The 16,202-nt window shown below is 39.5% G+C and overlaps 1 protein-coding gene across 1 annotated transcript in view; it reads right to left on the bottom strand.

The window, feature by feature from the left end:
* TMEM164 (transmembrane protein 164) overlaps positions 1-16,202 on the bottom strand; it is a 33,426-nt gene that overhangs the window by 8,542 nt on the left and 8,682 nt on the right. The window contains exons 3-5 of the mRNA XM_027716555.2: positions 12,548-12,597; positions 10,798-10,864; positions 4,549-4,627 (exon numbers count right to left, since the gene is read on the bottom strand). Of these exons, the coding sequence (XP_027572356.2) occupies positions 4,549-4,627; positions 10,798-10,864; positions 12,548-12,597 (196 nt within the window). The remainder of the gene's footprint in view (positions 1-4,548; positions 4,628-10,797; positions 10,865-12,547; positions 12,598-16,202) is intronic.

Raw genomic sequence — 16,202 nt, 5'->3', positions numbered from 1 at the left:
TTTTCCTGGATTACTACTAAGGTATATAATAAAGCCTGCTTTACAACTCCTTTAAAAAGCTAAGGATAGATCGAGCCAAATACAGGTAGAGTGTCGCAAAGGAGAAAAGTGGCTGAACAAGGGGTGCAACAGCTAAAAAAAAAAAAAATCTTTAAATATGGTAATCTCCCACTCTAGACAGCAAGTCCTAACAGCCAATGGAGAGCGCAAATTTCGATCCCCCATTGCTTTAATTGCACTTTCCTAGTTTACAGCCACCAGGAAAAATGATCCTTTCGTCTGTACTTGGTATCTGTGTTCTACATCAGCTTCCCCTCAGGTCAGACACGCTGCACTGCCCCCACAGAGCTGCTTCTGCCCAGCTTCTGAAGCGTGACTGAGGCATTCATTCTCCATGAGAGGGGAAAAAAGGAGGAAAAAAATAAATCAACTTCTCCTGATTTTCTGACAATGCCAAAGAACTTCTCTCTTTTGATGCCACTTTTGAAGACTCTCAGATCAACAAAGAAAAGGGCGCTAGGACTTGAGTCAGAGAGACTGGATCTTCGTTGCTTATAAAGATACAGCACTTGCCTTAAAAGAAGAAAATTCTGACTCTACTCCCAGCAAACAACTCAATTATTTGGGGTGTCTGTGTCTGTCCACTCGTGCACAGCAAATCAGCTCTGAAAACACTTAGGGCCGGACCACAGGACTGTCCAGAATCTGCAAGGCCATTACTGTCAGATTTAGCTGCAGAAAAAGGATGTCTCCCCCCAAAAAACCACGACCCCCCCGAACCCCTTCCCGGCCCGCTCCTCGCGGACAAACCCGCTGGAACCGGGAATTCCCGGCTCGCGCAGCTCCCCCTGGCGGCCGCGGCCCCACAGCGCAACCGCTCCGGGGTATCCCGGGACTCCAGGAGCTGCTGTTCGGGAACAAAATCCTAGAAAACCTCAACACCAACATCCTCGTCCACTTGCTGAGTCCCTAAGGCAACTAAATAACGCTGGCGATCTCGAAACACGAGACAGAATATCTCTGAGCTCCACTGAGAAGGAGCTGCTATAAATTAACCCTTATTTCAATCTGTTGTGGGCTAACATCATTTGCTCACTGCTCTAAGGAAATAACAATTTCACTTCGCTTAAATCTCAATATGATTTGAAGTTCTGAAATAAGGTGCACACCTAACCTTGTCAAATCTATCTGAAAACCTGACCAAACCAGCTTAAGGACCAAGACAGTCAGGAACTGAGAGTCTCTAAAGGTGATGCAGTGTAAATTCGATTTTTTTTCCATTATCTTAAGAGTGTACAGTTAAAAAACTAAGCTGTCCTGAACACCACTAGTACCTGGATCTTAGAGGATCAGGTTAATGCACTGGTGCAATAGTTGTGGCAGTTTGAGACATGACACTTCCTCAGCTGCCATCTTCCTCAGCCTTCTCCCTGCGGACTGTACCCCAGTGACAGAAAGTATAATTATCAGACCATACTCATATGCTTCAGAAAACCAGCTCAGTTGTAGAAGGAAGCAGTCTAGGGAGCTTTTTGATGAAGGTGTTGGTTCCATGCTCTAAATCTGCACTGCTGTGGTTCTGGTTTTCTGCCTCCCACCTTGACCATTCATGGCACCTCCCTTTTCCCAGTGCCCACACTCACCTTGACATGACAGTGAACCAACACAAACTACAGAAGCATTTGGACTTTTTTGACAGAGAAGCAAGGGTCTCATTTCCTAAGGACAAGAGAAAACAGTGACCTGCAGGTCACTGTTCAGTCCATCCAGTTATTTCTGCATGCTGTGGCCTGTCCAGATGCATCCTGTAATTTTGGGCAGCAGCCACAGGTGACACAAGGTGAGATTCATCCAGAAAAATAAAAGTGCCAACTGCAGACATATTTCATGTAAGAACTGTCTTGAGTTAGGGATCTTCTGTGCACACAGTGTACATCCACTCTGCATCTATTTTGCATGAGAGTCTCTTAGTGCAGCCAAGAAAGATTAGCCACTGTGCATAAACATTTATTTTGTCTGGCACAAATGTGTATGTATGTATACACATACGCACTTGGGAAGAAGATATGTTAAGAAAGGGAAGTAGGGAAACTTACATTCACTCAGTACAGAGGGGAGAGAAAGAGAGAAAGAAGACTTAATCCCCAAGAGGGAATATGCCCTTAAGCTTCAGTGAGTTCACTGTGCTACACTGAAGCCTGAGTTCTAAAAGTCTCTCTCACCAATGTGCTGCTAAGTGTGGTAAAGCCCCCACACTTATGGGGTCAGGAGGGACATGAAGGTGATGCTGCCAGTGCATCATGACCTGTCTGCACCACAGTAATCAACAGCAGGAAGACACTGTAAATAAATCATTACAGCGTTTGCTTGCTGTCACCCAGTTTCCTTTCAAAAAGGAAAGGTTTCAGCAGGGAGTCGAATGCGTGTGCATGACTGGTGTGGTACCTGATTAGCACATCAGCAAACATGGGCGTGCAGTTTTGCACGGACTGAGCCTCAAATCCACTCTGCTTCAGGTGTTCTGCTCACCCTGCCTCTGAGAAATGTTTGGACCCCATAAAGGCCAGATGTCCAGTAAAAGTGAAGTCGTACATTTTTCTATATGCAATCCATTCCTTGTCATTTTTCCTGTTTTCTACCTTCCAATTACTTCTCTCAGCCACAATCCATAGATTCACTGTTGCAAATTTCTATTTAGAATACAGAAATTGAGCTGCATGCTGCTCAATGTCAGTGACAGAAAAAAGCAATTTTCACAAGATATACTTAGGATAAAGGCCTGTGTGATCTACCCAGAAGGTACTTTAAACAGAGGTGCTAGTGAAATGACAAAACACTAACAAATGTTTTCAAGCCGAGTAATTTTTCCATCAAAAATCATGCATCAGGTCACCTGTGGCACCATAACTAATGCAGGAGTTGATGGATGTTAATGAATTACAGTCAGTCAGGTGACAAGAAGGCAAGTGCATAAGACATGGAACAGTTATTAGTTACACAGCCTAGAGCAATCTCCATTGATAGATTTAGCCAGCCCAGCTCTTTCAGCAATTTCAATGCCATCACATCAACATTAGATGGCAGCAAATACCCCAAGTTAATACAGGGCAGGAGTTTAGAAAACTGGACCAGGGTGACAATCCCCAACCCTTCAAACTGCAAATACAGTCCTGTCAGTCCCAGGTCCTGAAAAACCCCAAGACCCTCTACTTCAAAACAAACAAAAAGCCAAGTCAAACCAAAAAAACCCCAAAACTTAAATGAACATATCAAGTGACATCCAAAGCCAAACCTTAAGGCAGAGGACATACATGTCAAAATGATGTCAGATGGGAACTTCAAGGCCACCAAGTGATTTACTGACATCACAAGAGCTCGGTTTGTCACTGCCTACAGAGTACTCCATGGCTGATTACACTTTCTCTCCCCCTGCTCCCCACACTTCTGCAAAAATTGGGATTTTGTATCACTTCTACAACTACACTGTACTTTAGAATTATTTGCCAGAATTTTAGGATACCAAGGATGGATTAAAATTAAATGTGGCTGTCATATCTCTCTGGTAAGAGAAAGAAGCAGAATGAAGTTTCAAAGTATGATACTTCACTTTTTCCTTTGAATCATTTTTGTTTAGTTTCACTCAGCAGGTTACAGTGCAATACAGTCACTATAACACAGAGGTTATTGAAGGATTGTAAGTCACTGCTGGTATAAAATCCATTCTGTTGAATCAGTTGTAAGAGGTTGATTCTCCTTGTTCTGAGCATTTTCTAAACTGCATCCCATTGGTTCACATCACGTAATCAGGGTTTTCATTAAAGGCGACTGAACCCCTGGACCATGAGTTATCTTTTATTGCCTAAATAAAACAATTTAGTTCCGCTAGAAAATGCAGCCGGAGGCATGTGAACGCTAGAGGGGAGCAGAGCATCACACCAGCTGAATACACACTGCATTCCCTTCTGAGGAAAAATCACTGGCCAGGGGAACAATTTGGGATTCCCAGACTTACCGAACTATTATGGCATAAGTGAATGCAAGATGGAAATCTTGTTAGAAGAGATAACAAGCAAGCTAGTTCATGTCACTAATATGTGCCACTGCATTTCATTAGAGCTTGAGAATTTCTGTAACCTGCCTGACTAGACAACTAATATTTACTGGGATGTAATCATGATTTTTTTTTTTCAGCTCATTTTAAGTTCCAGCACTGAGAAGGCAAAGGTCTTAAAAATACATCCCCCCAACAACTTGAGAGTGTTACAAAGTGGCAGAGATGCTACTCAGAAAGACAGTGCACATTATACCAATACACCCTTGGTATCCCTTTGGGCAACAGACCATTTTTTTAATTTCCATTTCACTGCCTGACACAAGTTGGTGTTACCTGGATTACAACTCCAACATTAGAACATTAGAAACTATTAAGTAACAACAGGGAAAACTGGTTTAAAAAAGGGTAAGAATGAAATTGGTGGCATCCAGTAAGCACATTTTCTTCATTGCATGGGACCAATTCAGTCCATATGGAGTGAATTGTTAACATACCTCCTTTCTGCAGCAGATAGATGGGCACAACGTAAAGCATCACATGCTGGATATAATAAATTTCCATTTCAAATGGGAGCTGTGGAAAAAGGAAAATATTTGTAAATATTTTTCATCACTAATAACCAAGTTACAAGGAATCATTCTCCTTAGGACCTATGACAATGCATTGAGCTCAGTTATTTTATCACCTATGCATATTGACAAAGAGCTGACATTAATGGTCAGTGCCTTGAAAGTACCCTGAAACTGTACCCATTCCACTCCCCTTACCACTAATGGAAGGCAGCACTTCCAGTAGACAATTCCCAAAGTTAGCCAGAAGCACAACACCGAAGGAATGGCATAAGATTGTTCTTTTTCCTTTCTTTGCTTGCATAAATTACCAATAACAATGCAAACCCCTCCAGTAATCAAACCAGAAACTCTGCACACCCCATACAACAGAAGTCTTTCTGGAAAGAACAGATACTTGCTACCTTGTGAGTGACAGAACTCTATAAATGAGGTCTTGCATATATATATTTTTATACTTTTATATATTAATTACCTGCAAAAGAAAGAACCTCAGAAACCCGATTTATAGCAATCTGCATGCATGTGTGGAACTGCTAAGCTTGACCAAATATAAAATAAAAAATAACCAGTATTTTATTGGTTTTAAAGAGAAGCTGCAGAAAGATGTGGATAAACAAGTTACCAGTTAGTAGTAAATCATGTATTTCTCACCTGCTGACAACTTTGGGAAGTTACAGTTAGTCATTTGTTTGTTTAGTTGAATTAGTGTAACTTCCTGGAAGAGAAGTCAGGCTGTGCTAAGATAATACTCTGCTAAAAATAACTTGAACCATAACTGAGTTTGAGCCCCTTAAACCAGGCCCAACCAATTCTAGCTCTTTATCAGTTAGTATTTGAAAGTTATTCCCACCTCTAAGTACCTTTGCCTGTATCTGTTTATCACACTAAAGCAACACATTTAAAACTGAACAGTAGTAGAAAACACTCAAAACCCAGAATTCAGCTTCTTGCTGCAGCTGACTATGGAGCAGTGTTGTTTTTCAGCTCAGTTATTTTTCTGAAGGGAAAACTGAACAAGACCACAGGTATGAGATCTCACAGGAATAACACAAAGCCATCAGCTTTAGTTCAATTGTCCTGTCATTCTACAGGCTAAAGTGAATTCAGACATGGGACCTACCACTGTGGCTTGTCTGTTGGAAGGAGAGAGGGGGAGAAAAGCTTTCCCTTTCTATTGCTGTTCTGAGACACTGAAGCATTGAAACAGATACATTACAGAAATTTCTACATTAACAGAAGAGAGGTTGAAACATAGTTTGGTTTTCTTCCTAAATAGCAGTCAATGAACAGCTGGTAATTAACATAGTGATCTTTTAAATTCAACTACAATTCTTATATCCTATTTTTAATGTAAAAGATGCTAAAACCAACAGCCAGATTCTGCCAGTCCTGGCATCCCCCAGCTGAATGTCTGTGCCCTGATGGCAACCTCCAAGGTGTTCAGCCAGCTCCAGGGAGACTAGGCTAACAAACCTTTCCATACAATCTGTTGGGTTATTTTATTCCAAATATTCTGTATCGGAACATAAACCCAAGCAAGGTAATGGTATGCAAAAACAAGAACTTCATGGAAGTTTTGAGGTTTCCTGAACCTTTCCTGCTGTCCCTTGTTGAAGGGCACAGAGAGCAAAGCGAGAGAATTAAAATTTGGGAAGGGGCTAAAGTAGTTTTCCTAATTGGAGAAAAAGCTGCACCTCTCCCACTTCAGAAACAATTGCTCCTGAATATAAACACCATAATGTGAGGCAGGCACTCCTGCCAAGGAGCATTCTCTGGTTATCTCTGGTTTCAAAAGGGCTTCCACACTCGGAGTTGTGAGGGTCCCTTACACAAACACTGCGCTCAGGACACTCCTCAGAACAGAGGAACAGTTGTTTATGCTGCAGAAGTGTTGACAATATTTTTTTGTGTGTAAAACAAAACATCTTTTTCCCCCACTGTAAGAGATGGATTGTTCTGAAGCCTGGCTGATCATGCAAGTGCATTTCCTGCTGTAGAGCTGCAGAGTTTCTGTACAGCCAAGCACTCAAGTTGCACAGCCAGGCTACAACAAACAGAAAATGAAAAAACACACCAGAGGAACTATAAAGTTGTACTGAGCAACTGGCTCACCTGGACCTAAATGCCTTGTCTATAAACTGTTTTATCAATAAAAGATTCACTTACAGATAGCAGAGAGGCACCTTCTACATGCAAAGAGAAACTGTAAGTGAAGACAAGCACAGGGGATCACCCAGCAGCTGGTTTTCAGTGGGCAAGCAGGTTAACACTTTGCTGTTTTCTGAAAGTAGTACTCTTCCCTCTGTTAAATATTTGTATCTTGGCTCAAGCACCATACTGTGCAAGAGCAGTTCCTCCATCATTCTGTACAATCACTGTAGAATATGGTAGAAAAGGAATAGAAAGAATTCAACTCCCAGGTTCTGGTCTTTCCTGTAGCACATCCAGCACACAGCCCAGCAAACATCAAATGTTGCACTGTACCAGCCACCCTCTTAGACATTACCATCAATAACACACTCATACCAGTTTAATGCACACAGCATGTACAACTGCCCAGAGATGCACCAGCCTTGGCTTTATCACCTACCAGCAACCCAAGCACAATCTCTCAGTAGCCCCCAACTGTTCCCGTTGTTCTTCCTTGTGCCAGTTAGATAAAGCCAGTTTAGAGATGAGTTAATGAGCTACCATGACCTGTTTCACTTTGCTGTGCAGGCACAGGCACTTCAGGAAAACTGAATTACTTCAACAATCAGCAGGCAATGAGTGGAGTGTGCATGGAATGTACTCAAAGTCCTGCTCAGAGTATGATTCTGCTCCTAACACAGATTTTGAATGTGTACCTCTCCGGCCAAACAGTTCTAATTATAGAAAATAGCAGCTTCTGGAAACATTAAAACTGCACCATTTCAGCCATGTGAGCAGAGACAACAAGTCCAACACCTTTGGGACATGTCCTGTTTTTTACTTTATCTATATCAACATTTTCAGGACATCAGCTTGCAAAAAAAAAAAAAAAAAAAAAAACCAACCCACTTTTAAACCAGTAGAAAGAGTTTCCTTTAAAATTTGATTAATGCAATATGAAAGCTCAAACAAATCCAGTTACTTTCCAAACACTTGGAGTCTTTGTGCCAGTTAAATGAATTTACCCACATAGCCTGGTTATCACGACCTACACTGTGTTTCATGTAATATAAATACAGAGTAAAAAGAAATCTTTCTACTCCTGTATATCCTCTTATACCTTTCTAGGGTCCTACCTGGGAACCTAACAAGCCAATCCCCTTAGCATCTTCTTCTCTGTTTACTTAAGGGTCACAAAAGATTACCCTGTGATTAGTGTGAATAATTAATGCTGACCAAGAATTAATCACATCATGAGAAAGGGATGAAATTATGAGGGAAAATTAAAATACCCTTTATTTCTGAAAGGGTAAGAACTCACAAAATAATATTGCGAGTTCTGAATAAGAACTGAATAAGTTGACTGAATAAGAAACAGTTTTATCTCTATCCAGTGTCTATTCCAATGCACAAAATTTAATTCCATCAGCACATCATAAATAATGTAGCAAATAACTGGAGCATTTAGATGCCAAATAAATACAAGTGGGTGCATTGGTTGCATCTGTTAATTGTTGACACCTCAACGTCATGCCAAGGCAGGAAAATATTTTCTTGGAAAGAACAGAATAGACTGACCTCATCTTTCAGGCTACATTTGTTTGGAACACTATCCCAGGTGCCCATTATAGTCCAACAAGATTTTTGACAAGCACAGTTTAACTGAAAGATTAAAACAACAAAAGGTAGAAACTTTCTTCTGTAGGTGCAGTGAATATCTCAACTCTCCATTTCCACTGCCAATAGACTACTATTTAAGAATAATTTTGAAATTACTGATGTTCTAAAAAAAAAAAAATTAACAGATGCACGACAAGAAAATGGAAACCAGGAAATTATGCCAGAAGCTTCAACCAATTTATTTTTCAGGATAATTTAATGTTGAAGTAGTTATACAAAAAGAATACTTACAATGCATTCAGTAATGTAATTGGTAGCAAAAACATGTGACCCAACAGCCTATGCCACAAAATGTTGTAAGAGGTGTTCTGGAAATTACATTAAACAGGTTAACACTTGGAAGCAAAACCCTGATATTCACTAAATCATCCATCAGCTGGTGAAGCAATGATCCTCTTCCACTCTCTATCTCCTGCCTTTTGCCCCTTTCAGATTATTGGTAAGCACAAATAAAACTGCACATCTAATATCTTTTCCTGCATCTCACTGCGTTCATCTCCCTAATGATACACAACTTGCCAGCTATTATGCACATGCCTCCTGCTGAACTTGCTAAATTAGCAGGTGTCTCCAAGCAGAGACTACAGATCAGCACCATTATCTGCTGCCTGCAAGATTCCAAACCATCACATGGAAGAGGGAGCTTTAGGACAATGTCAGCCGAGGACAACGAAAAACCTACCACAAGACAACATCCAACTGTATATCAAATAATTCACAAAGACAAAACACATTTTACACTCTGAAAGGCACCAGGGAGGCATTTTGGCACTCAGGGCCATGCATCCATTTGGCACAATCCCTCAAAGTGATGGGAGGCACCAATCTCCTGCTCTCCAGTTCCACTGACCTCAGAACTCTCTCTGCCCCAGACCATCTCCCTCCCCACACTGGGTTAGGTGACCAGTTTTTCATGCTCTTTGTGCCACACACTATATATTACAACTATTTACAGACATATCTAACATTGTTGCATGAAACAGACAAAAATATGACATAAAATATCATAAAACTGAAATTTGAAGTTGCTGCACAGAGACACGACAATTCTCGACAACCAAAAGTTTTTCACTTAGATACTATAAACCAGAGCAGACAGCTCAGACAAAATTATTGAGATTCTTTTGAAATTCCTACTAAGTTTTAGGAGACATTTCCTGCTTTCAGGACAACGTCAGCGTAAACAACTACAATGATAGTTGTGGAGCTGAATGTCTGTCTGCCACGAGAGAATCTGGGTCAAAGCAGCAGCACTCTACAACATCACCCACATTATCTTGTGCCAGAAGAAACATTGAAAAGAGAAAAGCTGTTAGGTCAAAAATATCCTAAGTTGTATTTACTCCAAAAATATTTGCTCTTGGACATTGTCCTTTGGCTGCTCCAATCCTAATTATGGAGACAATTTTGTGAACAGTCTGCATCTTTCTTGTTTAATCACCACTGCCCTAATATGAGTGACATCTATGATCGTGGCAGAGAAAACAAAAGCTAATGAGTTATTAAATACTGCAACATTTTATCCTTCAAAGGTTACCCAGGAAAATAATTTTGTCATGCTTAAGGTTATATTTACTTGAAAACTAGATGGCTTTAAATACAAAATAAAAAGATTTATCCTTATCGGGGAAAAAAATCCCACTTGTTTTATTCATTTGATGCCCTTCAGCAGTATCAAGTTTTAATAAAACAATTGCAAACTGCACATAAGCATAAGTTTATACCTAATCTTATTTAGACAGTTAATATCTGCAAAGGGAGAGCCAATAACAAGATTTGCAATGGAGTCTGAAGTCCACAACAATTTTGTTAATAATATTAATTCATGTGCCCTATGGCCAATAGGTTTAAGAATCTTACTAGGCACAACATAGGTTAACTTTTTGTCCAGGAGACTGGAGTTTTATAGCAGATTTGAAAACTTAGATGGGAAAAAAGAAACCTGCTGTGCCTAATCTTGGGAGAGAGGGGTTGACAGCCAAGAACAACATTTGGCATTTTCCAGGCCAGAGGAATCTTACATTTACACAGAGTCTGAAAAGCCTGAAACTGAATTTTGACCACATGCCACCAGGTTAACCTGTGAAAGCCTCTTTCAAAGCCATTAAAGTTTCCTCTCCTTTAAGGCCAGGATGGAACTGATGCTTGGAATGCAGCAGTGTTGGTTTTTCACACCGAGTTACAGACACCCCAAAAATCCAGGATTGGTATTTTGGCTCCACTGTAATGACCTGTACCGGGAATCTACAGCCTGGTAAAATAAACTTTAAAAGGCCAAACAAAGCAAAGCTCTGATATCTTTCCAAAGAAAATATTTTAGAAATAAATTAAAAAGGAGGAAGAAAACTACAGTACACTCACCAGGCGTGTATTAACAACAGGAAACAGCAATGCCAACAGGGCCCCGTTCAGCATATGCATCTGCAACCTTAGAAAAAAGATGGGATACTCTTTTCACAGATGGAAATCCAATGCAGTGCTTTCACTTATTTTATGTAGTATCTCTTCAATAAAAGGTAGCAAGACACTTAAAATTCTTTTGGTTTGAATTTGAATAAAGTCACTGTTAAATGCAATTAATGAGATACTGGTAGATGCAATAACCAGGATAAAAACATATATTTAAATACACATTTGTAGAATTTCCTAAAGTAGGACTGCTTTCTATAATAAGCTTTGGATTCCTAGAAAGCCTGGACTGTCCATAATCCTGTTCATGATGCAAGCTGCTAGATAGCTGGAATTCTGCTGTTCACTTGTCTTCCAGAGCTTAAAATAGCATATTTGATAACAGTTTTTATCCTGCTTAACCCTACGAATGTATAGCTTCAAAGAAAAGCTTCAGGAATCTGAAAGAAGTCCCTTAAATAAAAGAACTACATTTATTAAAATGCAACAGCAAGTCCTAAACAAAGCATGAGGCAGGACAGTAGTGTTATAATACAGCATTTTATGCAGTTTTCAACCATCTTTTTCTGAATCACTGTTGCATCACAGGAACAGAAAAATTGTATCTTATATAAAGGAGACTGAAACAGTTTGGATACTAAGTAAAGCATAAACTGCCACCAACCAGTGAACCACTGCCTGTCATAAACTGTTAGGAATTTAAAAGGAATTTGATGGGGGGGACGAGGGGGAGAAGGTATTACAATTTTAAAACAGTCTTTCACACATAATTTATATGCTGTCAGGGTGTCAAAATAGAAATACTCAATCTGAAAAAAAACAAACAAACAAACAAAAAAAACCAATAAATATTGTGGCCTCTGCCCTATAACCTTTAGCAAAGATTTCCTGGACACCAGACATGCTCTTCACACTCTCCAAGATGGAGATGCTGACACAGGATCTCTATAATCCAGCACAAAAAACAAGGAACAACGGGGAAAAGTTGCAGAGAGAAGGTAGGAGGCATTCCCCCAGCATCATTTTTCCAGTAAATGTCCAGAATTAGACAAGAAAGAGCCGAATTTAATGTCAGGGTGGCAATTACAGCCATTCCCGACTACCATTCTGCCTGGGAAGTCCCCTGACCCTCCCCACAACACAACTAATTCAGTCCTTTAGCTGCTCACTGGACTCTGCTGCCGTAGCCCATTAGAGCCTCCTGCACATTAGAAGCTCTTGTGGTTTCTAAAGTAACATGCAGTATTTTAGGAAAGATTGCATGGATTTGAGCAATACCCAGGTCAGCAAGAATTTGCATTAACTATTTAACCTTACCTATCCACAATTTTAAAATCAGACCCATACTGTATGCATGGCCTTCAATGAGGCCCAGTTACTAATTTTTACTGAGGATAATAAAAAGGTGCAAGGCCCATGACACAAATTACAGCAGCTCATACATTAATCTGCATTAACTCCTCTGTTACTGAGCTAATTCATGTTCAAAAGTGAGGCCAAACCCACCATAGAGAAGCACCAAGGGTATGTGGCCCAACACTCACCCTTTAAGCTCTGACTCCCTTCGATGTATCATTTTTCAATCCAACCAATATGCATTTCCAACTGGACATAAAACTTAGTATTTTATGACTTAAACAGTGATTAACTTCTAAAATACGTTATGAAAGTAGACAGAAATGTAGTAAGGAAGAGGTATTACCTGAAGAGAATCATTGCAGTCCGACATGGGGGACAGGCGAGAAGAAAAATCTGAAACGTCAGAAACAAATTTACATTAATGACATGACCTCTTTTAGACTCCATTTTCTAAATCTTTCCTACCCAGTTCTGTATGTCACAAATCATTGCTAACCAGAAGAACTGTTTTACAGCAGAGCCAGAAAACACTAAAAATCTTTAAAAAAATTAAAAGGTCTCACTTTACCCACATAAAAAGGATTTAAGCAGTATGAGCAGCACCAAGAGTTCGGTGCCAAACAAACAAGTCAAATTCTAGCTTGTTGTTATTGGCATTATAAAAGGTCTCTCAAAAAGCAGATTACTGTATTAGCAATTATTTTCTACAGCAGGTCCCTAAAGCCTCAATCATGATAAGGTCCTTGCTGTGCTAAAGACCAGCATTTACAACACCACCACTGCCCTTCCCTTCAGCAGTGCCAGATCCAGCTCTTGAGGGTCCCACACAAGATGCCTGTCTCTGAAAGCCTCCTAATACTTCCCAAAATAAGGCTACCACAGTATCTGCTCTATGTGCAAGCTTAGCAGTCACCTTTAAATGCTTCCATTGTCACACTCAGAGTATTTGGAAACTACTGTAAACATGTCACCAATTATTAGCCCCCGAAAGTAACTGAATACAATGGGAGCAGCCTGTTTGTTTTTCTTTTCAGGTCATACTCCTACCATAAATAGGACCTGATCGAAATTTATATGTAATAAAGTTCTGTTGATTTGCTAAAATGCCCCATCTAAATTTAGAGGACTAGCATCATCCTTTTATATACTGACACAAGATATATGTTGCTTTTGAAGCACAGTTAATACTGCCATGAAACAAATTCTGCTCTTCCAAGATAAATTTTTTTCTTTCTCTTTCCTACATCTTAAAAAAAAAAAAAACTAGAAAACTACAGATTGAGCTTTTTCTTTATATGCACAAATTAATCAAACAAGGAATGTGTCTTAATCACACCAGACATTTCTTTTTCTAATGCACTGCAGAGTGCTCCAGCTACTCCATGGTAGAGCAAAAGCTACAATACACGTCTGTACACTGAATCTCAGTGCTGAGGGTAAAAACCAGCTCACATTTAAAAAGGATGGCACTGCTACAAAGACTCAGATGGACATACCAATTTAAAACACTTCACTACCATGGAGACAGGCAAAGGAGAGAACAAGATTCACAGCTGCTTATTTTTACTTCAACTCTACTGAAAGAAACATTTTTAGGAACTGATGAGGGAAAAATAAATATTTAACACTTTTAAGTATGCAAATCCCTCTGTTAGGGGGCATCTTTCACAAAATAAGCCTGACTTCCATTTTTTACAACAGCAGAAAAATCATAACCAGAATGTTTATGTTAAAACTCAGGATTATGGAACAGATCTTCAAATGCTTCAGCTGTCAGCTGCAAATTTTCTCCTTTGTCTAACATTTCCTAGTCTCTTTGACGTGTTAGCATGCCACATTTCACCACCAGTTTTAGTAATCAACATTTCAAAAATCAAGACTAGTAAAAATCTCAAGAGCTATTCTCAAAAGATATGTACAATCTTTTGTTCAAAATGGAACAGCAATACTGCCTCTGAACTGAAGAAAAACACCTCTTCAAATACCTATTAATTGAATGTTATTGCCTCATTCCATGAGCTAAATAGGGAGAGCTCACTGATTTTGTTTGTTTGGTCCTATGAGTTGGCTGGATTTCTGCTTTTCTTTTATTCCAGAACGTTCCAAATCTCTACAAAATACTACACATAAGAGCTCCTCTCAAAAGTATTTTAATGGCACTAATTTTCAGTCAGTACACTGCGGCAGAGAGCGAAGTCAAAACTTGTCATGAAAAGCTTTTCTTCCACCAGCCTTAGCCCTGCTGAGACAGAAACATGCATAACAAAGATCATCTTGTTTGATCAACAAACTAAAGAGACAAAAGACAATTCAAAAGGTAGGGGGGGAAGAACAGAGCGAGTCACACAACTCTAACTATTCCACTATTCCAGATTCAGCATCACACGAAGTAGCACTCCTGGGATCAATGGGAACACTTACAGATGTCTGAGTAGCTCCTGGCAGAAGACAGCCAAGCACAGGACGAGTAAAACCCCTGCATCTCACACACACAGCACGGATTTCATTCACCTTTCAAAACCGCAGCTTGTCTGTCCCTGAGCCGCCTGTTTGATTTAGTATCTCCTTGCAGCAGACTGGAAACACATCTTTCTTTTCAAACACTGCAGTCCTGATCACTTAACCAGATCATAAATTGATTGGTTTAGTGTACTATTTCAGAATGAAAGCTTCAAGAGCTTAGACTTTAATTTCTACTGGCAATATTCAGAGCAACGTGAAAAATTCAGGGAAACCAGATTATTCCAAAATTGGAATGAATTTAAAACAAAAGGAAGAAAAGCAAGAGAGAGACAGGCTTTGGTCAATCTGCACTGAAATAAAATTTTTCACCCTCTTAGTTGTATCCAAGTACTCTCCAGAGCAGAAGAGATTAAAAGGTATGTTTAAAAGGTATGTTTAAAAGGCTAAGATACAATAAAGTATACTTACCCGAGAGTGGTAGGGTTAAGTGTACTTTACTGTACTTATAAAAACCATCCATTTTCCCACACAAGACAGGGAACATCTAAGCAGAGGGACAATTTAAGAGATGTAAAAGTCTTGGTTAATTAACTCGAAACTTAATTTTAAAGTAAGTTCAAAACAATCATTCTATCATTTATCAGGAAGTAATAGTTTAACAGCTTATAGCTTTGACTTGGCATTTCTTTCTGTATAAACTATCAATTCAGCCCTACCACTTAAAAGCCATCATTTGCTTTCTGAAAGGTAACTGAAATAAAAATCATACCTGTGGTTTGACAAGTTCAGACTGCCACATCTGAAAAAGATGTGACATTCCAGTTGCTAAATAGCAGCAAGCTGAATGTATTTAATATTTTAGCATAAAAACCACAGCTGCCTCAGTGTCACACAGCTTTAGGGATTAATGTGTCCTGTGGAATTACTAACCTAATGTGAAGGATACTCATGATTCAAAGCAACACTGCTGGCAGAGCATTAAGAAATACTTCAATAAAAGTAGCTTCTGTGTTACATAAACCAGACTCTGGGAGCACAAGAAGCTGCCTGTCCCTGCTTTCCACCTCCCAGCTTCCCAGTTCTACCCAGGGATGGATGAGGTGTAGCAAGTTGAACAGTTTCCATCCTCTATAATCTAATGTATTGTAAACTAAATATGTTCATTAGGACAGATATTCTAGATTAATCTCCCCTTCCACAGGCTTAGTTTTTTAATTGATACACTATACTCACCCTCTTTCCTTTTAGAGTCTTAGGTAAAAGATTTCTAGATTTCTCATATTTTAGGATTAATTATTAACATGACTCAGGTCTTTCTATGTGTGCATTAGCTTTAGTTATCACATCTTAGTATTTCAGAGGTCACTGAAGTTACTTTTCCTTTTTCCCCTCACCACTTTATGCACCAGTCCTTCACTAGTAGTGGGTTACTTCATTCCCCGTTCTTAAATCAGTGCTTTAACAAAACCTGACAATCAAAAAAGCAAAAGTCTGACTTCTTAAGAAAATCTAAATTCAGTGTAAATTAAATTAAA

Source organism: Pipra filicauda, unplaced genomic scaffold (genome assembly GCF_003945595.2).
Source record: "Pipra filicauda isolate LSUMZ 115617 unplaced genomic scaffold, ASM394559v2 scaffold58_size5111680_pilon, whole genome shotgun sequence".
NCBI lineage: Eukaryota > Metazoa > Chordata > Aves > Passeriformes > Pipridae > Pipra > Pipra filicauda.
Note: the sequence above shows the minus strand (reverse complement) of the source record. Positions and strands in the feature narration are given on the sequence as shown.